Here is a 26,706-nt window from a genome sequence, read left to right as displayed (position 1 = left end):
AGAACTGTATGTGAATAAATTTGAAAACCTAGGTGAAATAGACAAATTTCTAGAAAAATATAATCTTCCAAAACTCAATGAAGAAGTAGAAAGCCTGAACAGACCGATAACAGCAAATGAAACTGAAGCAGTAATAAAAAAACTCCCATCACACAATAGCCCTGCACCATATGGTTTCACAGGAGAATTCTACAAAGCATTTAAGGAAGAGCTAACCCCTATTCTTCACAGACTATTCCAAAAAATCCAAAATGATGGGAAACTCCCCAACTCTTTTTATGAAGCCAGCATAATCCTAATTCCAAAACCAGATAGAGACACAACAAAGAAAGAAAACTTTAGGCTAATATCGCTGATGAACATAGATGCTAAAATCCTCAACAAAATATTGGCAAATCCCATCCAACAATACATCAAAAAGATCATATACCAAGACCAAGTGGGATTCATCCCAGGGATGCAAGGATGGTTCAATATCTGCAAATCAGTAAATGTGATGCACCACATAAACAAAAGCAAAGACAAACACCACATGGTCATATCAATAGATGCAGAAAAAGCTTTTGATAAGGTACAACACCAATTTATGATAAATGTACTCAGCAAAGTGGGAATAGAGGGAGCATCCCTCAATATAATAAAGGCCATATATGAAAGACCTACAGCCAACATCATATTCAATGGGCAAAAACTAAAAGCTTTTCCACTAAGATCGGGAACAAGACAAGGTTGTCCACTTTCACCACTTCTATTTAATATAGTATTGGAAGTTTTAGCGTCAGTGATTAGGCAAGAAAAGGAAATAAAGGGCATTCAAATTGGAAAGGAGGAAACAAAACTGGCATTGTTTGCAGATGACATGATAGTGTACATGGAAAATCCTATAGACTCTACCAAAAAACTGCTGGAACTAATAAATGAATTTGGCAAAATAGCGGGATACAAAGTCAATATCCAGAAATCAAAGGCATTTTTGTATACTAACAATGAATCAGCAGAAGCAGAAATCAAGAAAAAAATCCCATTCGATATAGCAAAAAGAAAAATAAAATATCTGGGAATAAATCTAACCAAGGAGGTAAAAGACCTGTATGCAGAAAACTACACAACACTGAAGAAAGAAATCAAGGAAGACACAAACAAATGGAAACAAATACCATGTTCATGGATAGGAAGAATTAACATCATCAAAATGTCCATACTACCCAAAGCAATTTACAGATTCAATGCAATACCTATTAAAGTACCAATGGCATATTTCACAGACATAGAACAAACACTTCAAAAATTTATATGGAACCATAAAAGACCCCGAATAGCAGCTGCAATTTTGAAAAAGAAGAACAAAGTAGGAGGGATCACAATACCTGATATCAAACTGTATTACAAGGCCACTGTAATCAAAACAGCCTGGTACTGGCATAAAAACAGGACCATAGACCAATGGAACTGAACAGATTACTCAGAAATAAATCCAACTCTCTACAGTCAATTAATATTTGACAAAGGGGGCAGTAACATAAAATGGGGTAAAGATAGCCTCTTCAACAAATGCTGTTGGGAGAACTGAACTTTACAGCTACATGTAAAAAAATGAAACTCGAGCACCAACTTACATCATACACCAAAATAAATTCAAGGTGTATAAAAGACTTAAATATAAGCCGTGACACCATTAAAGTCCTAGAAAAGAACATTGGCAGGAAAATATCAGATATTTCCCGCAGCAACATTTTTACTGATATGTCCCCTAGTGTAAGGAATATAAAGGAAAGAATGAACAAATGAGATCTCATCAAAATAAAAAGCTTCTGCATGGCTAAAGAAAACAGCATTAAAATAAAAAGAGAACCAACTTTATGGGAAAACATATTTGCCAATGATACCTCAGACAAAGGTTTAATCTCCAAAATATACAAAGAACTCACACAACTTCACTCTAAGAAGACAACTAACCCAATTAAAAAATGCGGAAAGGACTTGAACAGACACTTCTCCAAGGAGGACATACAGAGGATCCAGAGACACATGAAGAGATTCTCAATATCGCTAGCTATCAGAGAGATGCAAATTAAAACCACAATGAGATATCACTTTACACCGGTGAGAATGGCTATCATAAACAAAGCAATAAACAATAAATGTTGGAGAGGGTGTGGGGAAAAGGGTACTCTGGTCCACTGTTGGTGGGATTGCAGACTGGTACAACCACTATGGAAAACTGTATGGAATTTTCTCAGAAAACTAAAATTGGACTTGCCTTTTGACCCAGCAATTCCACTGCTAGGATTGTATCCTAAGAACCCTAAAACAGCAATCCCAAAGAACCTATGCACCCCAATGTTCATAGCAGCACATATTACAATAGCCAAGAGTTGGAAGCAACCTAGGTGCCCGTCAGTAAATGAATGGATCAAAAAACTATGGTACATATACACAATGGAATTTTATGCTGCAGAAAGAAAGAAGGATCTCCTACCTCTTGCAATATCATGGATGGAACTGGAAAGCATTATACTGAGTGAAATAAGCCAGGTGTTGAAGGACAAATACCATACGATCTCACCTTTAACGGGAAGCTAAACAACAAAACAAAAAAGCAAGCAAAATATAACCAAAGACACTGACATAAGAACAGGCTGACAGTGACCAGGGGGGAGAGGGGAGGTAATTTCAGGGGAAATACGGGAGGGATTTAGAGGAACATATATAAAGGATAGATGGAGAACAAGTGAGAAGGGTGGAAATGGGAGGGAGGGGGGAGCATGGGGGTGGGATGGGATGGGAGCAATAGACAGAAAACTGTATTTGAAAAATAATTAAATAAAAAAATTGGGGGGGAAAAAGGACAGAAATCTACTTTCAGAAAGGAATCAAGTACATTTCCTATCTTGAATTGGGAGAAAAATCATCTCTAATACTGTGAGTTTTAGATTCTCCCAGTTATAAACCAAATGTCTTCCGAAGATTTCTTTCTAAGTTGCCTGTTGAGTATACATGACTATGTACTCATAGAAACAGTAAGTATTTTGAAACTCTGTGTTGTGTGGTCCCTAAACTGCTATACCAGCTTTTTTTGTTTGCAAGTTCTCATTCTTCCTGGAACAAAGAGTGCTATCTTTTGAATCTTGGATTTCCTGGAAAAGCTATGCATGCACAACATTTTGAAATAATTTTAGTAAGTTCATAGTTTATGAATCCACTCCTTGTTATGTAGGTTTCTTGCATGGAACCTTAATTTTTCTGCAATAAGGACCTAAATTGTGTTTCAGGACTTCTCAGTGCTGCCCACTTTCCTGGAACTCCTACAATAATGTCCTATTAGTCCCTGAAAATATGCTCGGGGTGTAGAAACAGTTTGAGCTCTCACATAAAAGCACGGACTTTCAAACTATTGTTTCAGTAGTTTTTACATAGTACCAAGTATTTTACATTGTAACCTCATTTAATTTTCACAATAATCATATGAACTTTGCCTATTTTAGATGTTTTAAAAAATTAAGGCTTGGAGAGTAATGTACTTTTTATGGTTTAAATCACAAAGTAAGTGACTGAATGTTGTGGGATTTGTACTCCAAGTGCTTTGATATATCCACAGATTCCCCATTTCCTGAGATAGAGTGATAACACAGTTCCAGACTTATATTGGGGTAATATATCTGGTTTTTAGACAACTTTTATTACTGTCATTTCTTGTAATTGCTTAATTCTTCAAATCTTTTTGAATTCAAAGCTATGCCTTCTGTAATTGGTACCTCTGTTTGCCATTCATCATTTAAGTTCAAGTGCCAGTTCCCAAACTCTATGCAAATTGTCCCAGGCAAATGACCCTTTTTGGTTTCCTCTAACTACAATTTGTAGTATTATTTGTAATTTAAATTGCCTTTCCTATTTGATCAGAATGGTCAGCCAAAAGTTATCTCTTCTGAATGGACCTGGGGAAACTATAGGTGCCTGTTAATTTATTATGTCTTCCATATTTAACTCTCAATAGAAAGGAATGTCTCTAGACCTACGAATATCCCAATGGGGAAAAGAGGAGAATTAACCCAATATAGCATCTCTGTCCTTGGAGTCTCTAAATTAGGTTAGTGTGTGCTATCCATTTATTAAATCACTAGTCCAATAATATTACTTACGAATTGAAATACTGGACGAAGATCAAGTTGGTGGAGGTACCAGTGATTGTTGTCAGTCCACCAATGGCAGAAGAGTAAGTAATGCACAAACACATAAGTTTACACATCATGTGGTTCTCCTTTGTTCGATATTTGGTGCTTGTAACTGAATTCTGTCAAATAAGAAAATGTATTATGAGAGTGGTTCTACTTGTAGTAATGAAAAGCAGTAATAACTTTGTTATGAACTGAATGTTTGTGTCCTCCCAAATTTTATATGTTGAAACCTTACCCCACAATGTGATGGTATTTGAAAATTTGGCCTTTGGGAGTAAAGAAGGGTTATATGAGATCATAATGGTGGGGCCCTGGTTTGATAGAATTAGTGCTCTTATGAGAGGAGATGACAGACTTGATCTCTCTGCCTTGTGAGAACACAGGGAAGGTGGTGATCTGCAACCTGAGGAGAGAGCCATCATCAGACAAGTGTCCTGCTGCGCCCTGAACTTAGATATCTATTTCCAGTACTACGAGAAGTAAATGCATGCTGTTCAAGCCACCCATCTATGGTATTTTGTTATGACAGCCTGACGGTTCAGCATTTATCTTTCCATCAATAGAAATGTAACAATAAAAAATACTTAACCTGAAACCATCGAAATATTTCACAAACAGTTTCATTCATTTGCTCATACTTCTTTCTTATTTCCCAACCAATTCTTTCCTCCTTTCTTACCATTTCACCATCACTCCCAAATCTTTCTACTGTTTTTCTGCTGAATTGGTAGTGTACATGGCAGTAAGTTCCTAAGACACTCTTTGGAGTGTTTCCCTACCTTGGTGGCTGGATAATTGTAACTTGTTCATGAGTAATTCTTCAAATATCCTGGCCTTACAGATTTTTCTACCTCATTTCCAGAGACCTCAGCTCTGCTCTACCTCAGTCACTGTATCCTACGGTCCATTCTGGATAGCAGCATGGTCTCAAATGATTCCATCCTGGAAATCACTATATATAACATGTTTTGTTTAAGATTAGGACTTTGTAGGGTGAAAGACAAAAGCAACTTCATTCCTTTTCTCACCCAGAGCCTATAGAAACACACTCTGTTGGCCTGATTTTTGCTATCTCTGGGGTGAAATCTAGGGTAGAATCTATAATTTTTCTGGTCACTTTGTTTAATAAAGTCTTTGAATAACATTTAGTAATAAAACAAACCTCATTTGAGTAGTTGAAATGAGAAGTCTTTCATTTAATAGTAAAAGTCCCAACTTTAAAGTTAAACCTTCTTCCCTAGTTCTGTCTGCTTAAAAGCTGGTAGTTGGAAAGAGTTTTGTGGGTTTGGCTTTATCTCTCTCTTCTGGTTCAGTTCCTTCCACAACTTACTAGTGTCAGCCTCTAAATCCTTCATATTTGGAAGGGCAGAGGATGGACAAGATCAGGAGATGAGTGGTACCTTTTAGTCTTGATGGATAGTCAAAATGACTCCTACATCTGATTATTTCTTTTGTGGATTCTTAACAGATTTCTATCACTCAAATAAGAGCATTAGAGTCATGCTCCTCCTTTTTAATGTAGCTCTTCCACTTGGTTGCTGATGACACACCTGTGATTTCTGCATGTGATGGCCCACCCACATCTCTGTTCATGCTGAGTTCAGCTTGTCCTGTCAAAAAGCTCTCTTGGGGAAAATTGTTTTTCAGATGACCTCAAACACCACTTTTCCCACATGTTCCTGACATTTAGTTCATGAGAAATGGACAGCTCTGCCCTGTTGGCAATAAAAGTGCAGCTGAAATTCTATTAGGCAAGGAACTTCAGCCATTGCCTCTCACTTTCAAAGTTTTCAAGAGTGTTTTTAAAGCTAGTCCGTCAATCTCTTCTAAGTCTAGGGAACAGAACTTTCTCAAGTTCTCCAAGTGGTGGTTTCTCTAACTCGCCACCCTAAAATAAGTGTGTTTTAGGAGGCTCTTCCCTTCCCTCCCCCTGGGGATACAGGAGATATCCCCTGAGGATATAGGAGGTTTGAGAAAATATTCCAACTTGCTCCAAAGGAGATAGACTATCACTCAGCCTTCTCTCATTTTGAACACTAAGTTTGAGAGTCTAGAAATGATTTTTGGTCATCTTCTTTGAAAGTCCTGTTTAAGTGCAATATGAGAATACTTATGTTATGTACTTGATATTATAGTTCCTCATGAATATGAAGAGTTTCATTTTACTACCATGTTAATGAAGTCTTTTCCTTTACTACCAATTTATCTTCCAACTTTGTTGTTGAATTATTTACATCCCTTCTGTCCCTCAACACTATTGGCAAGTCTAAGTCAGTGAAGCATTTAGTTATTCCCAATATATAGATCAGCTTCCTTTTTTATCCAATTCATATTCCATGCTAAACAAAATATTTTTTCAAGCTTTTAAAGTCAGTTTACTGAAGTATGATTGACATGTGAAACACTGTATATATTTAATGTATACAACCCAATGAGAGTGGGAATAAGTATACACCCATGAAACCATCACCACTATCAATGATTTTTTAAACCAATTCTAAACTCTTTATTGCCTCTCTTTAAGTGGTAGTTTTTCAGTACAATGTCAACTATGGATGAGCCCAACCATTTACTTTCTCTGTGTCAAGTCTGCCCCTGAGAAACCAAGCACTGTTGGTGTGAATGACGCACATAGCCCAGGAGACTGGGTTCCCTGCGTCCATGACAACAAAATTCAACTCCAGTGTCCTAGCTGCCTCTCTACCTTACTATTTATCTGACCCAATTGCTCTACTTGTCTTCACCAGAAAATTAAAAACTCCCTTGTTCTCTCTGTATCTCCCTCTCAATGCTCCCCTAACTCTTTGCAGGTAGCTTTGCCTCCAGAGGAAAGATAGATGCCAGCAGCCAGAGGTCTCACTCTGGCAGAAGGCAGAAACCAACCTGCATCTGGCCTGCCTTCTCCTCCTTTTCAACATACATAATTGAGTAATGTCTCTCCTGCACTTTTTTAATTTCTGGACCCCAGTCAGGCCTTCTCAAAAACCCTATACAATAGGCTTTACTGCAATTTTCTCATCAACATTTAATCATTTTCAAGTCCTCTTTACAAAAGGAAGGGAAAATCTAATCCTTCTTTCAATTAAACTGCTGCCCTAATTCACCTCCATTTTCACAACTAAATTACTCAGAGGAGTTGTGTACCTCACTGACTCCATTTCTTTAATCACTGCAATCTAGTTTCTGTCTCGTTAATTCACCCAAAATGTACTTGCTGTGATTATCAATGACCTCCATATTGTACAACCCAACACATACAGTTCTCCCTCAATTTTGTATACCTCTCGGCAGCACCTAAAAGAGTTAATCATTCCTTCCTGTTGGAAACTCTTCTTTGAACTTCCTTGATATCTCACCCTTATGGTTTTTCTTCTATATCTCTGCCTGTTCCTCTCTCATTCTTGCCAGTACATTTTCCTTTATCCTTCTCCAAAACTGAAATTTCTTGAAACTCTGTCATGGGCACTTATTCCCTCTCACAGTAGCATTTATTTTTATAAATAATTCCTTCATATGTTTTTTCTTTAAAAATAGTTTATTGAAATGCCAAATACAGAAATTTACACAACTTATAAATTAATTCTCACAAAGCTCAATGAATTTTCCAAACACCCACATTTAGAAATAAAATATTACTAGTAACCCAGAAACTTCTTCATGTTCCATTCCAATTACCACACCTCCCCCAGCCCCTCAGACCTCAAAACAAGCAGCTGCTATTCTGGCTTCCAACACCACAGGTTAGTTTTGCCAGAACAGTTTGGTTCTGGACATGACCATTTCTTAGTCACTCTTGTAGCAACAGTGTCCGCATTAGATGGAGCACGTGTGGGCAAACTTCAGCCATGGGCCAAAACCAGCCCACTGCCTGTTCTTATAAAGTTTTATTGGAACACAGACACACTCATTTCTTTGCATATTTTCTGTGGCTGATTTTGGGCTCTGTCTACAGAGCTAAATAATGGCAACAGAGACCATATATAGCCCACAATGACTGTTTACTATCTGGCCCTTTACAGAAAAAGTTTGCCAACCCAATTTTTGGGATAGATTGATCAGCTGTCCTGAGATTCCCTAGGGAAAGATGTTTACATTCCTCTGTACAAGCCAAGCACTGTGAAAATCACTAATCCCATTGGTAGTTAACTATTGTTCTAGTGACTTTAGTCTATAATTGAGGACACTGAGCTAATGAGACAGCCCTCTTTGGCTGTCTGTGACCAATGAAGGGGACAGTGCTGCCCTCTTACCCTCTGGCATCATTTACTATTCCTTAGAGCTTGTTCTCTTTTCTCCTTCATATGTTTTTATTGTTTTAATGAATATAAATATACCAGGTGAGATTCCAAGATGACTTCAGAGTCGTTGAAAACTATACTCACCTGACCCCAGACCCAAACCAGAGTTACAGCTAAATTATAGAAGAGTCAACCTGAATAACCAACCGAAGCCTGGCTGAAACTAAAATATTACAACCATGGATTTACAGAAGAAGCCACATAGAGACTGATCTGCCACCAGTTCTAATCTGGAGGAGGTCGAGCCTTATACACAGATCGGCCCCTTCACACACACCTAGGTCCAGTAGATGCAGCCACAAAGAATGAGCAGTGTGGTAGCTCCAGAGAGGTAGCCCACATCCAACATCAACCTGCACCTGAATCCCACCCGACTGTACCCAGAACCAAAACAACCAGTGGTGGGTTTTAGACCACACCAGAGGTTGACCTAACTAGTCACACAAGAGGCACACCCAAGGGAGGATTCTGGCAGGCACTAGAACTTTTTAGGAACAACTTCCCCTCAGAGGGCTGTATCTGAACAACATCTCATACAAGGTTTGGGTTTACCCTAACAGTTAGCCAACCTGAAGGGTTAACTCCACCCATGAAAGGGCTAACAAAACTCAAGATTCAACTACAACAGGAGGGTGGACATAATCCACAAAAAACATTCCTGGAGCAAGGACCTCAAGTGATCTGGAAGATTGTGCCACAGAGCTCAACCATGCACCTTTATCATAAAGCCATTATAACAAGTTTGGGAGACTTCCACCAAGATGGAGGCATAGGTGGAAACACTGTGCCTTCTCCCACAACCAAGTTTGAACACAACAAAGGTTTGGAGAACTAGGACACATCCAAAGTCCAGATAACGGAATTATACGGAAGTCCGACAACTACGAACCATTCAACGGGGACGGTAAGAGAGGCGGAGCCAGCAGCGGAGCTGGGTCGGGCAGGACAGATCCCCCCCACCTAGGCGCACAGGCAGCCCAGAACCAGTCGGGGTGTGGGGCAGACTGGCTGTGGTCGCACATTCGNCAAAGGTTTGGAGAACTAGGACACACCCAAAGACCAGATAACGGAATTATACGGAAGTCCGACAACTACGAACCATTCAACGGGGACGGTAAGAGAGGCGGAGCCAGCAGCGGAGCTGGGTCGGGCAGGACAGATCCCCCCCACCTAGGCGCACAGGCAGCCCAGAACCAGTCGGGGTGTGGGGCAGACTGGCTGTGGTCGCACATTCGCGCACAGTGAGATGGACCACGCAGGCCCCAGGGGGCGAACCCAGTGGTGGAGGGCTGACGGCGGTGGCACACTCACGTGCAGTGGAACAAAACGCGTGAGCCTGGTGACGGTGGTGGCTGCGGCGCCGGGGCTGCAGTGGCAGGCGGCAGACGGGAAGCCATTGTCCCTCTTTGACCCCGCCCCCACATACAACGTCACAACCCAGCGACTTAGTTGCCCTGTTCTAGTGAACACTTTAGGGCTCTGATCCTGCTATGGAACAGGCACGAACAGCCCAAAAGATGGCGCAAGAAGAACTCAAAGTCCCAGAGCCAATAACTCTAAGCGACCGAGAAATTGCCAGCCTCTCAGAAGCACAATTCAAGACACTATTTATCAGGATGCTCACAGAACTGGTAGATTATAGTCACAAATTAGAGGAACATAGTCACAAATTAGAGGAACATATGAAGGCTAAACTAATTGAAATGAAGGGAGATGCACAGGAAACCAATAGTGATGGAAAGGAAACTGGGACTCAAATCAATGGAATGGACCAGAAGGAAGAACAAAACATCCCACCAGAAAGGAATGAAGAAATGAGAATTCAAAAAAATGAGGAGAGGCTTAGGAACCTCCAGGACATCTTTAAACGTTCCAACATCCGGATTATAGGGGTACCAGAAGGGGGAAAGAAACAGCCACGAGTGGAAAACTTATTTGAACAAATAATAAAGGAGAACTTCCCCAGTCTGGCAAAGGAAATAGACTTCCAGGAAATCCAGGAAGCTCAGAGAGTGCCAAAGAAGTTGGACCCAAGAAGGAACACACCAAGGCACATCATAATTACATTAGCCAAGACCAAAATGAAGGAGAGAATCCTAGAAGCAGCAAGGGATAAGGGGACAGTCACCTACAAAGGAGTACCCATCAGACTGTCAGCGGATTTCTCAAAAGAGACCTTACAGGCAAGAAGGGGCTGGAAAGAAGTATTCCAAGTCATGAAATCCAAAGACCTACAGCCAAGATTGCTTTATCCAGCAAAACTTTCATTTAGAATGGAAGGACAGATAAAGTGCTTCTCAGATAAGGTCAAGTTCAAGGAGTTCATCATCACCAAGCCCTTATTATATGAAATGCTAAAGGGACTTATCTAAGAAAAAGAAGATGAAAAATATTAACAGTGAAAGGACAGCAAACACACAGTTATTAACAATCACACCTAAAACAAAAGCAAACCAAGAGGACAGCTAGATCAGGAGTGGAACCATAGAAATGAAGAACACATGGAGGGCTAGAAACAGGGGGGTGGGAGGGGGAGAAGGCACAGAAAATAGCATAGATGGTAGGTAGAAAATAGATAGGGGGAGAGCAAGAATAGGGGGGGAATATAGAATCTAAAGAACTTGAGACACATGGTTATAAACTAAGGTGGGGAGAATGGTGGGGGAGGGAGGGTGCGGGTGGAGGGGAATGAAGGGGGGGAATAGAACAACTGTAATGGTATAATCAATAAAATATATTTTTTAAAAAGTTTGGGAATCATAGCACATTTACCTAATGCACAGAGACAAAAGAGGGAGGCAAAGAAATATGCCCCAGATGAAAGAACAAGAGAAAAAGAATTAACTAAAGTGGAAGCAACCAAGATACCAGATGCTGAGTTTAAAACAATGGTTATAAACATGCTCAACGACCCTAGGGGAAGAATGGATGATCTCAGTAAGAACTCAAACAAAGAGATAGTAAGCATTAATAAGGACACACAAACCACAAAAAAAGAACCAGTCAGAGATGAAGAATACAGTATCTAAGTGAAGAATACATTGCAAGGAATCAACAGCAGGTTAGATGAAACACAGTATTGAATCAGTGATTTAGAGGACAATATAACATTAAGCACACAAGAAGAGCATCAAAAAGATTCAAGAATTAAAAAAGAATGAGGAAAGTCTAAGGAACATCTGGGACAATATCAAGCATAACATCGGAATCAGGGGTACCAGAAGGAGAAGAGTGTGAGAAAGGGATACAGAACCTGTTTGGAGAGATAATGGCTAAAAAATTCCCTAACTTGGTGAATAAAAAAGGCACACAAGTTCAGGAAGCACAGAAAATCCCAATCAACATGAACTCAAAGAGATCCACACCAAAACAAATCATAATTAAAATTAAAAAGGCTAAAGACAGAGAGAGACCCAAGGCAGAAAGAGGGAGACAATTAGTTACCTACAAGGTGGTTCCCATAAAACTGTCAGCTAATTTCTCAACAGAAACACCAGGCCAGATGGGATTGGCATGAAATACTCAAAGGGATGGAAAGCAAGGACCTGTAATAAAGACTACTCTATCCAGCAAACTTGTCATTTAAAATTGAAGGTGACTCTTCTGGCCAAGATGGAGGCATAGGTAGATACACTGCCTCTTCCTCACACAACCAAAAGAAGGGCAACAACACATTTAAAAAACAAAAAAACAACCAGAACTGCCAGAAAATTGAACTGTATGGAAGTCCGACAACTAAGGAGTTAAAGAAGAAAGACTTATCCAGACCAGTAGGAGGGGCGGAGATGGGCAGCTGAGGCAGAAAAGAACTGCAGTAAGGTAGCGGTTGGAGGACCGGGGCAGGTGGCAGCTAGCAGAATGGGTGGTCCCACATTTGTGTGTGGACAAAATAGGAGGAACAAGTGGGGAGTGAGACAGACCATGCAACCTAGGGTTCCAGCACCAGAAATAAAGCCTCAAAACCTCTGACTGAAAAAACGTGTGGGGGTAGAAGCAGTGGAATAAACTCCCAGTCTCACAGGAGAGTTAGTTTAAAACATTCACAGGGTCCTAGAATGTAAACAAACCCACCCACCAGGGAATCAGCACCAGAAGGACCCAGTTTGCCTATGGGAAGCAGACATATTGACTGAAAGCTGGCCAAGCATCACTGTTCTCTCTCAGACCTCTCTGCTACATACAGTGTCACAACACAACGATGTGGGTTGCTCCGCCCTGGCAGATACCTAAGGCTCCACCTCTTATATGTAACCAGCTTACCAAGACAAAAAAAAATGGCCCAAATGAAAGAACAGACCAAAGCTCCAGAAAAAAATACAACTAAGTAGTGATGCGATAGCCTACCTATCAGATTCACAGTGCAAAACACTCATAATCAGGATGCTCACAGAATTGATTGAGTATAGTGGCAAAGTAGAGGAAAAAGTAAAGGCTATGAAAAGTGAAATCAAGGAAAATGTACAGGGAGCCAACTGTAATGGGAAGGAAATTGGGACTCAAATCAATGATTTGGAACAAAAGGAAGAAATAAATAGTCAACCTGAACAGAATAAAGAAACAGGAATTCAAAAAAAAAAATGAAGAAAGGCCAAGGAACCTCTGGGACAACTTTAAACATTACAACATCCAAATCGTAGGGGTGCCAGAAGGGAAAAAAGAAGAGAAAGAAGTTGAAAACTTATTTGAACAAGTAATGAAGAACTTCCTCAATCTGGCAAAGGAAACAGACTTCCAGGAAGTACAGGAAGCTCAGAGAGTCCCCAAAAAGGTCAACCCAAGGAGGCATACACCAAGGCACATCTTTATTACATTACCCAATATTAAAGATAAGGAGAGAATCTTAGAAGCAGCAAGAGAAAAGGAGACAGTTACAGTTACAAAGGAGTTCCCATAAGACTGTCAGCTGATTTTTCAAAAGAAACCTTATAGGCAAGAAAGGGCTGGAAAGAAGTATTCCAAGTCAGAAAAGTCAAGGACCTCCATCCAAGATTGCTTTATCCAGCAAAGCTATCATTTAGAATGTAAGGGTAGACAAAATGCTTCCCAGATAAGGTCAAGGAGTTCATCATCACCAAGCCTTTACTATATGAAATGTTAAAGGGACTTATCTAAGAAAAAGAAGAAGATCAAAAATACAAAGAGTAAAATTACAACAAACTCACAACTATCAACAACTGAGCCTAAAACAAAAACAAAAACAAAAACAAACTAAGCAAACAACTAGAACAGGAACAGATTCACAGAAATAGAGAAAACATTGAGTGTTATTTGTGGGAAGGTTGGGGGAGTTTGGGGGAAAAGGTACAGAGAATAAGAAGCATAAATAGTAGGTAGAAAATAGACAGGGGGAGTTAAAAATAATATGGGAAATGGAGAAGACAAAGAACTTAAATGTATGACCCATTTAGTTCATACTAAATGGGGGAATGCTAGTGGGAAGGGTGGGAAAGGGCAGAGGGGAATAAAAGGGAGAAAAATAGGACAACTGTAATAGCATAGTCAACAAAATATATTTAAAAATAAAACAAAATGCCAAAAAATAATGAAAGAAATCATCCCTAATTTGGCAAAGGAAATAAACATAGAAGTCCAGTAAGCACAGAGAGTCTCAAAGAAGTTGGACCCAAAGAAAAGCGCACATCATAAATAAAATGCCAAATATTAAATAGAAAGAGATAATCTTAAAAGCAGCAAGAGAAAAGAAGAGAGTTACCTATGAAAGAGTTCCCATAAAGTAATCAACTAATTTCTCAAAAAAAATTGCAGGCCATAAGGGACTGGCAACAAATATTCAAAGTGATGAAAAGCAAGAACCTATAACCTAATTACCCTACCCAGCAAAGCTATCATTTAGAATGGAAGGACAGATAAAGTACTTCCCAGACAAGGTAAAGCTAAAGGAGTTCATCATTACCAAGCCCTTATTATATGAAATGTTAAAGGGTTTATCTAAGAAAAAGAAGATAAAAACTATGCATATTAAAATGAAAACAAACACAACTATTGGCCATTGAATCTAAAAAACAAAAACAAAATAAAAAACAAGATAAACAAAGAACCAGAACAGGAACAGAATCATAGATATGGAGATCATTTGAAGGTTTATCAGCTGGGAGGAAGAAGGGAGAGAACAGGGGGAAAAGTACAGATAAGAAGCATAAATGGAAGGTACAAAATAGACAGGGGAATGTTTAGAATAGTATAGGATATGTAGAAACCAAAGAACTTAAATGTATGACCCATGGACATAAACTAAAGTGAGGAAATTGCTGGAGGGTAGGGGTAAACAGGATAGAGGGGGACAGCAGGGGAAAAATTGGGACAACTGTAATATCATGATCAATAAAATATAGTTTTTTAAAAAGAAAAAGAACATTAGTAGAAAAATTATTGAAAGACAAATAAAAGCTAAAGTAAAAAAAAAGAAATCAGTCAAGTCCTTTCAGTCTTATCTACTTAAAAATTTTCTGGACTGTTTGATTTTTTCCATCGCCATTATTATTTTGGTCTAAGTTGACATCATCTCTTAATTTGGGTGACTGTAATAGCCTCCATGCGGCTATTACATCCTTGCAACAATTCTGGTCTATTTCAGATCTGTTCTACACACTGCAGCTGTCAAAAAACAAATCTGGATGTATTTAAGAAATATACAAAAGAAGGATCACCCTGTTCCATAGCTGAATGGAATGTTGGAACTGAAAGATATTTTTGAGAAATCATGATAGGGATTGTTCCTGCTAACTAAAGCCACCATTGATGTAGGAATGGCATTTAGCATGACAGGGCCAGGTACCTTGAATTATAATTTGCCTTTTATTTTCTAATTAACTTAAAGGTTAGCCTCCAGAAATATCTACCATTTATCCCAAATAAACTAATTAACAAATGTCTCCTTTGCCTTATATTTCTTAGATAAAAATGATTTGTATTCCATAAAATAAAAGTTCCCACTGAAAATTTGAAAAATAAATGAAAATAAATAAAATAGCAAAGTAAATTTACAAATTCTTATGAATAAAACAAAGTGAAATTTAGGGTTTCAACATTATTTTACTATAGGAAAGACTTCAACCACAAGCCAGAAAGTGATTTGGATATTACTAAGTTAATAATAAGAACGAAAACTTAGGGAGTTCCAGCCAAGACAGAGGCAGATAGAAACCCTTTGCTTCCTCACATAACCAAAAGGAGGATAACAACCAATCTAAAAACAATAAACAACCTGAAGTGGCAGAAAATCAGACTGCATGAAACTCTGACAACCAAGGAATTGAGAAAATATTCAACCAGACAGGTAGGAAGAAGATGGGCAGCCAGGCAGGCAGAAGAGACCTGAGGCAAGGGGGCAGACCCTGTAGGTGGGGCTGCCTGAGAGGTCCCAGGGCAAGGCATTGCAGCTGGAGAGCTAGGCAGGGCTGGCAGAATGGGAAACTAAAACTCAAAGGTAGCTGTAAACTATCCTGGGGGGTTGCCAGGGAGGTAGAAACTCCCAGTCTCACAGGAGGGTAGTTGGAAAGTGGGTCTAGAGCCAAGCAGCAGAACTGCATTGTACCCTGTCCAGCCCCTCCCCCATAGGCAGGGCTGCAGCACTGCAGAGGGTTCCCCCACCCTGGTGAATACCTAATGCCCCACCTCCTTACAACTCAACTGGAGCTCTGAGACAAAGAAATAGGGCCCAAATGAAAGAGCAAATCAAAACTCCAGAAAAAGAGCTAAGCAATGAGGAGATAGCCAAGCTATCTGATGGAGAATTTAAAGCCCTAGTAATCAAAATGCTCACAGAACTGAATGATCTTGGTCACAAAATGAAGGAACAAAGGAAAACTACCCAAAGTGAAATAAAGCAAAATACACAGGGAACCAACAGTGGTGGGAAGGAAACTGGCACTCAAGTCAATGATTTGGAACAAAAGGAAGAAATAAACATCCAACTGGAACAGAATAAAGAAACAAAAATTCAAAAAAATAAGGAGAGGCTTAGGAACTTCTGGGACAGCTTTAAATATTCCAATATCCGAATCACAGGGGTGCCAGAGGAGAAGAACAAGAGCAAGAAGTTGAAAAGTTATTTGTATAAATAATGAAGGAAAACTTCCCCAATCTGATGAAGAAAATAGACTTCTAGGAAGTCCAGGAAGCCCAGAGAGTCCTAAAGAAATTGGACCCAAAGAGGAACACATCGAGGTACACTACCATCAAGTTACCCAAGATTAAAAGCTGCAAGAGGAAAGGAAGCTTTCCACTCCTACAAAGGAGTGCCCATAAGGCTATCAGTTGATTTCTCAAAAGAAACCTTACAGGCAAGAAGGGGCTGGAAAGAAATGTTTGAAGTCATGAAAGGCAAGGACCTACATTCAAGATTACTCTATCCAGCAAAGCTGTCATTTAGAATGGAAGGGCAGATAAAGTGCTTCCCAGATAAGGCCCAGTTAAAGGAATTCATCATCACCAAGCCCTTACTATATGAAATGTTAAAGGGACTTATCAAAGAAATTGAAGAAGATTGAAAACTATGAAGAGTAAAATGACAACAAACTCAGAACTATCAATAACTGAGCTTAAAAAAGAAAAACAATGAAAACAACTAGAACAGGAACAGAATCAGAGAAATAGACATCACATGGAGGGTTTTCAGTGAGGAAGGGGAGGGAAAGAATAGAGCTGGAAAGGTACAGGGAAGAAGAAGCGTAATTGGTAGGCTCGAAATTGATGGAGAGAGGTTAAGAATGGTATAGGGAAGTGATTTAGTGATATATACTTAGAGAAGTCAACCCTCTCTATAGAGAAGTCAAAGAACTTAAATGCACTACCCATGGACATGAACTAAGGAGGGGAATGCTAGAGGGTTAGGGGTGCAGGGCAGAAGGGGATAAAGGGGAAAAATTGGGAAAACTGTAATAGCATAATCAATAAAATATACTTTAGAAAAAAACTTAAAGATGTAAAGTATATATAACTTCCCATCGTCACATTAAAACTTTCAAAAATACAAAGAAAAATTAAATTTATGTAAAAGCTTAATGGGAAATATATGCATATATATATAAATATAATAATCATTAAACTGTACTGGAAGATATAAAATTTAAAATAAAAAAGAAATATTAATATATTTGCCATGCTTTACCCCTTATAGATTTTCTACACTTTTTTCTTATATGAAGACCTTTAAAATGTATGTTAATGCACACAGGTAATATCTATGAAAATATCACAATTTAGAAACATTAAAAACTCAAGGTAAAATCAAATGCTACATTAAATTGTAGCACTCATGTTATCATAAAGCACCGTTAAATGGAGGTGTTTGGGAGGTGGGAGGGACACCACGTTTTTTATCTAGCCAGTAAGCCTGAGCCCCACACAGTCAGCTCTATTGTTATTTTTGCTTAAGGCAAGTGATTGCTAGATTGAACCAGCTGAAGAGTTGAGATTGTAGTAAGGCGCAAAGACTGAGGACCAGAGGACCAGTAATAAAGGGCAGTGGGCGGAAAAACTGAGCTCTTGGCAAGTCAGACATGAGCCATTAATTGAGCCAACTACCGGTACCAGAATGACAAAAAGAGTGGGGGAGGGTCCTCAAAAGATTAATTTGCTCTACAGGACAGGGTTTTCAATCTGAGACCAGGGTTTGACTCTAGCCTAAGAGGGAGTTGGAATAAATCTTTTGGGGGTTGGCAGTAAGACCTAGATTTGGGGGCATATATTTGCAGATGTCAGCACAACAAAATAATAACTACATTTATATGTAAGTAGAGAAGGAACTGTGTGTGTGTGTGTGTTATGTTTTCTTCCTTACTAGTTTGGGGAGGAAAAAAATCCAAAGTAAAGTAGAAAGAAGAAGCAAAACATGCAGAAGGGTGAGGCTGAAGACAGGCAGAGGTGAAGTAGCCAGAGAAAATCTCCTGTGCTAGTAACCAAAGGACATTGCCATGGACATTTTGTGAGTGGGTGTTGTTTTGTGTGTTCCACAATGAAATTAAATATACAGAATTACTTTGTCTTTAAAAATAAAAAATATGTCCATATACATGTGTGCTAGAATAAGACCAAAATGAATTATGTTAAAATAATAATAATGGGGTTATGGGGGGGTATTTGCTACCTTCTTGATAATTTTTGTATCTTCCACAAGAATAAAATGTTTTTTTAATATATAAAGGAATCATAGACTAAGAAGGCAGAGAGAATTTTAGAGATTACCTGCTTACAGGGACCTATTTTTTTAGAACAGCAAAATGAGTCTCAATTTTGACATAGCCGGCCATAGCAGATTGAAGCCAGAATTCATGTGTGACTTCCCTCTTGATGATTTTCCTTGTATCTTCCTGCCCCTCAGAGCACTTTTTACTCATGTGAGTCTTTATGCCTACATCTGATGCTTGATGTTTAATTACATTTCACATTGTTTTCACCCCAGCAATTGTAACCCACTGTGATTTTATTCAATCCCAACTGAGTCATACATTCACATTTCACACAAAGGCATCTGAAACTTCGTATGGGTTCCACAAATTCTTTTAAGTGACTGAAAAAGTTTTGTCCAGGACATGACCAAATTTGGAATCCCATGACATAATCACATATATGCTGCTCAAGGAACATTTCAGAAGTTCTCCAAGTCCAGATATAACTTAGTACTGCCACCTGGTGGCAGTGACTGCAGATTCCAGGGGGCATGTTCCACATTTCCAACCTCCAGTGCCAACATAAATCGTAATCGGACTTGACCAGTGCTCTCCATAGTGCTGTAGAAAGCCATTCATTTGGGTGAGTGTGGTAGGAAAGCATTATGGTTTCCACGTATATTTAAATAATTATGTATAGTTAGTTGCACAAAGTATTACTTTCTGCTAGCCGTGTTCTGCTCGCCAAAGACTGACTTTAAATATTCTAGCTCTTTTGGGATGTTTCCTAATATACAAATACACTTACCTTACTATCCTATCTCTCGATTTCTAAGTTGTAAGCAACTCAATTACATGTCCACTATGTTGGATGTGCATTGCACTTTCTTTCACAGCCTTCTCCACTAAACACACTCACGTTTTCATGTCTCCACCACCCTCCCAGTATGGCTTATGACTTTGCTTACAGAAGATGTTGAGAATGTTGTCTAGAGATCTATGATGAGCTTAGCCCTAGGATATACATTATTTTTCCTATTTGTCACTTCCCCTTCATGCTTATTTGCTTAGATTTCTAAGTATATACCACTAAATCACTGGATTTAGGTGATCTTCTCTTAGAACATTCAAGTGATAGGCTACCTATTCTATCTCGAATGGTCTACTAATTTAACTGCCTTGTAGACACCTGCTCTAGAGCTTTCCTGCCTGCTCTGAATCTCTTCATTTTTTCCCTAGGCCTGCCATGAGCTATCTGGGTGTTAGTTTAGCCTGGGTGGTGGTTTGATGGATATTGATTTCTAGCCTGGGTGGTGGTTTGATGGATATTGATTTCTAGTCACTCAGAATTTTGAAGGCACTTTTTTTCCTACTGTCTCTAAGTTGCCAGTGTTGCTATTGAGAAGTCTTCAGCTGTTTATATTTTTGTCTTTTCTAAGGAATCTGTTTATCTTCCTTTCTGGAAACATTTAAGATCTCTTCTTCACCCACAGTATTTTAAAATCTTAGTGTCCTTTGTTTGCAATGTGGGTCTCTTTCACCTCTTGTGCTGGCACCTGGTGGGTGTTATAGTCATAAAAATTATATTATTTATGATGGAATTTTTTTGAATTTTTAATGAATCTTCTTGTTTTTCTGTATTGTTTTTCTTAAACTCCTATTTTCTTTTTTCCTACTAAATTTTCAAGTTATATTTTATCTTTATATTTATTATTTATTTTACATTTTATTTTTGTTTTCTTTCTATAGGACATCATTCTAATTTCATGAATGCAATTTCTTTGTTTACATTTCAGAATAGATTAGTGATAGTTTCTTTTGTTGCGTTTCCATCTTCTTGCACAGTCTCTGTTTTCTGCAAATCTCTCTTTTGTTTTTGTTTGTTTGGGGCTCTCTCTTTCTATGCCCAAGGCTTTCTTCAGATATCCAGGCATTTTTAATTGTTTGTTCTTACTTAGGCTGGTTGGAAGCTCTGTACTTGGGGATTTGATGTTGACTGTAGGCTTCAATCTGACTGGGTTTCTTCTTCTTCTTTTTTTTTTTTTTTTTGAGAAAAGCCAATGCTGTATACTTTCATCTTCCCTCTTGTGTTGATTGTGTTCCCCAAGGAAGAGCCTTTTGGTCTCCCTCCTGCTGATACCTGGTGGGTATAGGCTTGGCTACTGGACTGAGTGGGGCAGAAGTCAGGGTTCTCACCATTCAGCATATAAATTGCCACTCAATGCGCCTATTTTTGTTGAGAAACCTTCCCCCAACCCAGAACTGTGCCTAGTTCTCCTTACCCTCTGCTTTGTAGTGTCTAAAGATTACACTTCTCTTCAGGGGGAGGAGTAATTTTATCCATGTAGAGCTGAGGAAGAAATTTGGGGATTTAACTGTTTCATAAGAAGTTTTTTACTCACCTCCACTTTTCAACATTTTCAGCCCTTGAGGGCTGCTGTTATGTCAATTAGATAGTTTATTGTTGTTCCTCACTGCTGACTTAGGATTCTACTTTGGTAGGATAACTGAATCATTTCCAGTTTCCAAAAGAACTATGCTATCATCTCTCTTTACATTTGCATAATTGTGTCTTATGACTTAAAGGGTTTATCTGTTCTTGTTTTAATGGAGATTGAGGGTAGAGAGAAGACAAATGGACCTATTCAATTTGCAATCTTATTGCAAGATTCAGTATTTCTTTTTACATGAAGAAAAACCCAAGAAATAAATGAATGGAAACAATAATTCTTGCACAGATTGACCTTGGTGGTGCCCACACTGGTGGAGGATGCAGGTACAAGGGAAGTGAGCAGTAAAAGCTACAAGTGTGCAGAGGGATTGACCCCATGCCCCTGTCTTTGTTTGATTTCAGTTGGCTGAGTTTACAAGTGTGTGGTTTTGAGGATAACAGATCTGCTTTCTAATTTTAATTAAACCAGCCCTCCCACACTATGCATATGGCTATAAGTGATTTCTGCAGGAAATGATTTATGTAAAGAAACTTCATAATGAAGATAATAAGTAAGTGAACAGCAGAAAATGTAAGAGGAGGTTCTTTGACTCTTGATATGATCTCTTCATGAAGATCTGGTGAAGCTGTAATTGGTAATAGCCTGAACAACTCAGAGAAGTTTGCAACAAAATTGAAGTTATTAATAAAACTTCTTGAAATGTGATTTATATCTGCTGTAGTTAAAAAAGAATTATGTGCATACCCTGAATTGTGATATTAGTTTATATAATATTAGTATGATGAATAGACAGATATTAAAAATTTAGCATTCCAGACACGAGGACTCTTCACAGAAATTATTTTTCAACAATGTTGAAAGTCAAGTAAATCCAGAATTTATTTTACAGAGTGATATTATTCTAAATGTTAAATATTTAGAAGGTTCATTTGTAATCTCTTAGTGAAGAACAAAAAGCAAAAATATAACTGCTGTTGGGAAAAATCTTGTTTTTGTGATAAAATGACTGAAATAATATATAAATATAAATATAGTAGATCTTTCTATCCAGCTATATGATGAAACAGATTCCCTATTAAATGAAATGCTGTTTAAAATATTTAAAAGTACCTTTTAAAATGTATCACTAGACTGATACAAAAGTAAGAAATAGTTCTTGACCTCAAAAAAATGAAAGTGGAATTTTAAGTAACTGAAGAGGCAGTGTTTTGACCTGAGGGTGTTTATCCTTTTGCAGGCAGAGGAGGAGATAGCCAGCGGGCCAATGATGCCTAAGGCCTTTGCTGTGCAGGGAATTAATTGTACAGGAAGACAATCACAAAGCTGATATCCCTTCCAAAAGTGAACAGCAAGGAAATCTCATGTTGATTTAGAGAAAACATAACGGACCCTGAAAACTCCTAACCATGAGCATTTTTAGCCTTAACTGGTGTGTGTAACAAAAGTTACATTACTTTAAAAAGTAATATAACTCAAAGCTCTTCCATGCAGCTGCAACCCAAGACTTGAAGAATTCCCATAGAAGTTTCAAGAAAAATTAGAACTTCAGCATTTAAAAACATACAAGAAAATAAAGTAATAAAAGGGAGAACTAACAGAAAACAATAGGCCAAAGAGAGATCCCTAAGACTTCAAACACTAGAGATAGACACAGAATATAAACAAATTTATTTATGAGTAATCAAATGAGACAAAAGATGGGTAATACATAAATAGGGAGAAAGAAACTATAAAAATTACCAAGCAAATCTTAAAAAGAGAAAAACAGAATTTATAGAAATTGAAATAACTGACTTCAAAACTCGGTGGGTGGGTTAAACAACAAAGCAGACGTAGGAGAAGGCAGAATTAAGGAATTGGAAGAGAGATACAAAGTTATCATTCGTGATGCAGCCCAGCAAGACACAGAGAAGAAAAATGAGATATTATGAAGCACAGAAGACAGAGTAAGAAAGTCTAACATGTGTTAGACTAGAGACCCAGAGGAAATGATGATTGAAAATTCCCAACAATTGTTAGAAAAGTCCGATACACAGATATAAGACACACATACATTTTTAAAGGAATTAATGAAAAAGAATTAGGGAAAGTAAGATGGAAAGAATATTTGGAAAAAATTTGAAATCTGGCATTAAAAATTCTAAATTTATAAAGTTACAAAAAGTTCAAATGAATCAAACTTTTCAGGCAAAAAATTTCAACCTGGATAAAAATGCAAAAGCTGGTTTTTGTTTCACAAGAGACACATCTAAGATATAAGGACATAGACCTGACTGGCATGGCTCAGTTGGTTGGGTGTCATCCCAGAAAGCAAAAAGTTGCTAGCTTGACTCCCGGACAGGGCACATGCCTGGATTGCGGGTCTTGTCCCTGGTTGGGGCACATATGAGAGACAACTGATTGTTTCTTTCTCACATCGGGGTTTCCCTCCCTCATCCTCCCTTTAAAATATAAATAAAAACATATTTTAAAGTAAAAAGACATGGAAATATTCAAAAGTGAAAGAATATAAGAAATGCCAGGTGAAAGACTAAAAAATCTGGCATGCCAGATTATCATCAGACTAATAAACTCTGAGATGCCCCCAAATTAGTATAGATGACAGGAGTACTGCATAATGGTTAAAGTGCTAATTAATAAGTAATATATACACACTCCAAATTGGTAAGGACATGATGACATAATCTAAATAATATAAAAATATATAGAAACTAGAGGTAACTGAACTATCAGAAGAAATAGACATATTTACAACATAAAAGGAGATTTTTTTAAATATATTTTATTGATTATACCATTACAGTTGTTCTATTCCCCCCCTTCATTCCCCTCCACCCACACCCTCCCTCCCCCACCATTCTCCCCCCCTTAGTTTATAACCATGTGTCTCAAGTTCTTTGGATTCTATATTTCCCCCACTATTCTCGCCCTCCCCCCTATCTATTTTCTACCTACCATCTATGCTATTTTCTGTGCCTTCTCCCCCCTTCTCCCCCTCCCACCCCCCTGTTTCTAACCCTCCATGTGTTCTTCATTTCTATGGTTCCACTCCTGATCTAGCTGTCCTCTTGGTTTGCTTTTGTTTTAGGTGTGGTTGTTAATAACTGTGTGTTTGCTGTCCTTTCACTGTTCATATTTTTCATCTTCTTTTTCTTATATAAGTCCCTTTAGCATTTCATATAATAAGGGCTTGGTGATGATGAACTCCTTGAACTTGACCTTATCTGAGAAGCACTTTATCTGTCCTTCCATTCTAAATGAAAGTTTTGCTGGATAAAGCAATCTTGGCTGTAGGTCTTTGGATTTCATGACTTGGAATACTTCTTTCCAGCCCCTTCTTGCCTGTAAGGTCTCTTTTGAGAAATCCGCTGACAGTCTGATGGGTACTCCTTTGTAGGTGACTGTCCCCTTATCCCTTGCTGCTTCTAGGATTCTCTCCTTCATTTTAGTCTTGGCTAATGTAATTATGATGTGCCTTGGTGTGTTCCTTCTTGGGTCCAACTTCTTTGGGACTCTCTGAGCTTCCTGGATTTCCTGGAAGTCTATTTCCTTTGCCAGACTGGGGGAGTTCTCCTTTATTATTTGTTCAAATAAGTGTTCCACTCGTGGCTGTTTCTTTCCCCCTTCTGGTACCCCTATAATCCAGATGTTGGAACGTTTAAAGATGTCTTGGAGGTTCCTAAGCCTCTCCTCATTTTTTTGAATTCTCATTTCTTCATTCCTTTCTGGTGGGATATTTTGTTCTTCCTTCTGGTCCATTCCATTGATTTGAGTCCCAGTTTCTTTCCATCGCTATTGGTTTCCTGGACATCTCCCTTCATTTCAATTAGTTTAGCCTTCACATGTTCCTCTAATTTGTGACCATAATCAACCTGATAAACAGTGAGCATCCTGATAAACAGTGTCTTGAATTGTGCTTCTGAGAGGCTGACAATTTCTCGGTTGCTTAGAGTTATTGGCTCTGGGACTTTGAGTTCTTCTTGCACCATCTTTTGGGCTGTTCGTGCCTGTTCCATAGCAGGATCAGAGCCCTAAAGTGTTCACTAGAACAGGGCAACTAAGTCTCTGGGTTGTGACGTTGTATGTGGGGGCGGGGCCAAAGAGGGACTATGGCGTCCTGTCTGCTGCCTGCAGCTGCGGCCCTCACCGGTGCCGCAGTTGCTGCCGTCACCAGGCCCACATGTTTCGTCCCACTGCACGCCAGTGTGCCAGTGCCGTCAGCCCTCGCCCCCTGGGGCCTGCGTGGTCTGTCTCACTGTGCGCGAATGTGCGACCACGGTCAGTCTGCCCCGCACCCCAACTTGTTCTGGGCTGCCTGCGCACCTGGGTCGGGGGACCTGTCCTGCCCGACCCTGCTCGCTGCTGGCTCCGCCCCTCTAACCGTCCCGTTGAACGGGTAGATGTAGTTGGACTTCCGTATAATTCTGTCCTTTGGTTGTGTCTTTGTTTCTGCAAACCTTTGTTGTATTCAAACTTGGTTGTGGGAGAAGGTACAGTGTTTCCACCTATGCCTCCATCTTGGCGAAAGTCAAAAGGAGATTTTAACACTACAGTTTTGTTAATTGCTGGGATAAGCAGAAAAAAAATTGTTTAAGTCACAGATATTTGAAAAGCACAGCCAGCAAACTTGATGGAATAGATTTTAAGGAAGGCAGAGCAGAGGTAGAAACAGGCAGGGTCATCCTGATAGTGGAGCCACCAGACAAGCCTATTTTATCTTGTTGAAATTATTGATCTTTGGGGTCTTCATTTTGGTGAAAAAGTAACTAATACAAGTGCTAACACTGGCAAGAAATAGGAGAATGATTAACACAAAATTCTGGACTATGGCTCTCTGGGTAAGGGGATGGATATAATTGTATGAGAAAAGGAGCTGGAATCAGAGAAGGGCTCACAGGACTTTCTAGAAACTGTTAGGTTCTATTTTTTAAGCTGAGGTATAGTATATTATATTTTATTCATTTTATTACTTAAGCTTTTCTACATTGTATACATATATACAAAATATTTCATAAACAAAATATATAAAAAACAATTTGGTGAAAAAATAAATATTTCTTTGCTAGGAAATACCATTGAAAGATACATAGAAAAACACTGCTGAGGATTTTAAGAAACAAAATAAAATACAGTATTAGAAAACCTCATATAGTGTAGGAGGTGTACTGTGCAATTAGAGAAAAGTACAGATGCTTCCTACATGGCTGAGCTTATGTTATTTGCTTGAAGATATATGGAGACAAGATATCATCAACAGTCAATCACTTCTTTAACAACAAAATGTTTTGTAGAAACACAGCTAATTATAGTCATCAATGGAGTTAGGCTTTGACTATAATAGAAATTGAAATCTGGAGTGAGGTCATGTTTACTGGTTGCTGCTATAATTCTTTTTCTTAATGAATGTTAAGTAAACTCTTTATTCAGAAGTGAATTTACCTCACCAACTGTTGCCCCACTTCATTCTTCTTTCAGAAAATACACCTGGCAGAATTTCAGATGGACTAGGTTTTACCTACTGGTCTATCAGGCATTTACCTTCACTCTAATTTAGACTCTAGTGGAGCATATTACATTCCCATTGTGTGTCAGAAATTTAATTGTTTCTCCTCATATAATATTGTTCATGTGAGTCCATTCCCTTTTCCCC

The 26,706-nt window shown here is 38.7% G+C and overlaps 1 protein-coding gene across 1 annotated transcript in view; it reads right to left on the bottom strand.

Moving 5' to 3' along the window:
- The window catches only part of SLC13A1 (solute carrier family 13 member 1), a 139,992-nt gene that overhangs the window by 43,728 nt on the left and 69,558 nt on the right, over window positions 1–26,706 (bottom strand). The window contains exon 7 of the mRNA XM_037056494.1: window positions 4,140–4,291. Within this exon, the coding sequence (XP_036912389.1) occupies window positions 4,140–4,291 (152 nt within the window). The remainder of the gene's footprint in view (window positions 1–4,139; window positions 4,292–26,706) is intronic.

This window comes from Sturnira hondurensis, unplaced genomic scaffold, assembly GCF_014824575.4.
Source record: "Sturnira hondurensis isolate 20B ecotype Veracruz unplaced genomic scaffold, ASM1482457v3 Scaffold0008992, whole genome shotgun sequence".
Taxonomy (NCBI): domain Eukaryota; kingdom Metazoa; phylum Chordata; class Mammalia; order Chiroptera; family Phyllostomidae; genus Sturnira; species Sturnira hondurensis.
The sequence above is the reverse complement of the archived record's forward strand: the minus strand, read 5'-3'. Positions and strand labels throughout refer to the sequence as shown.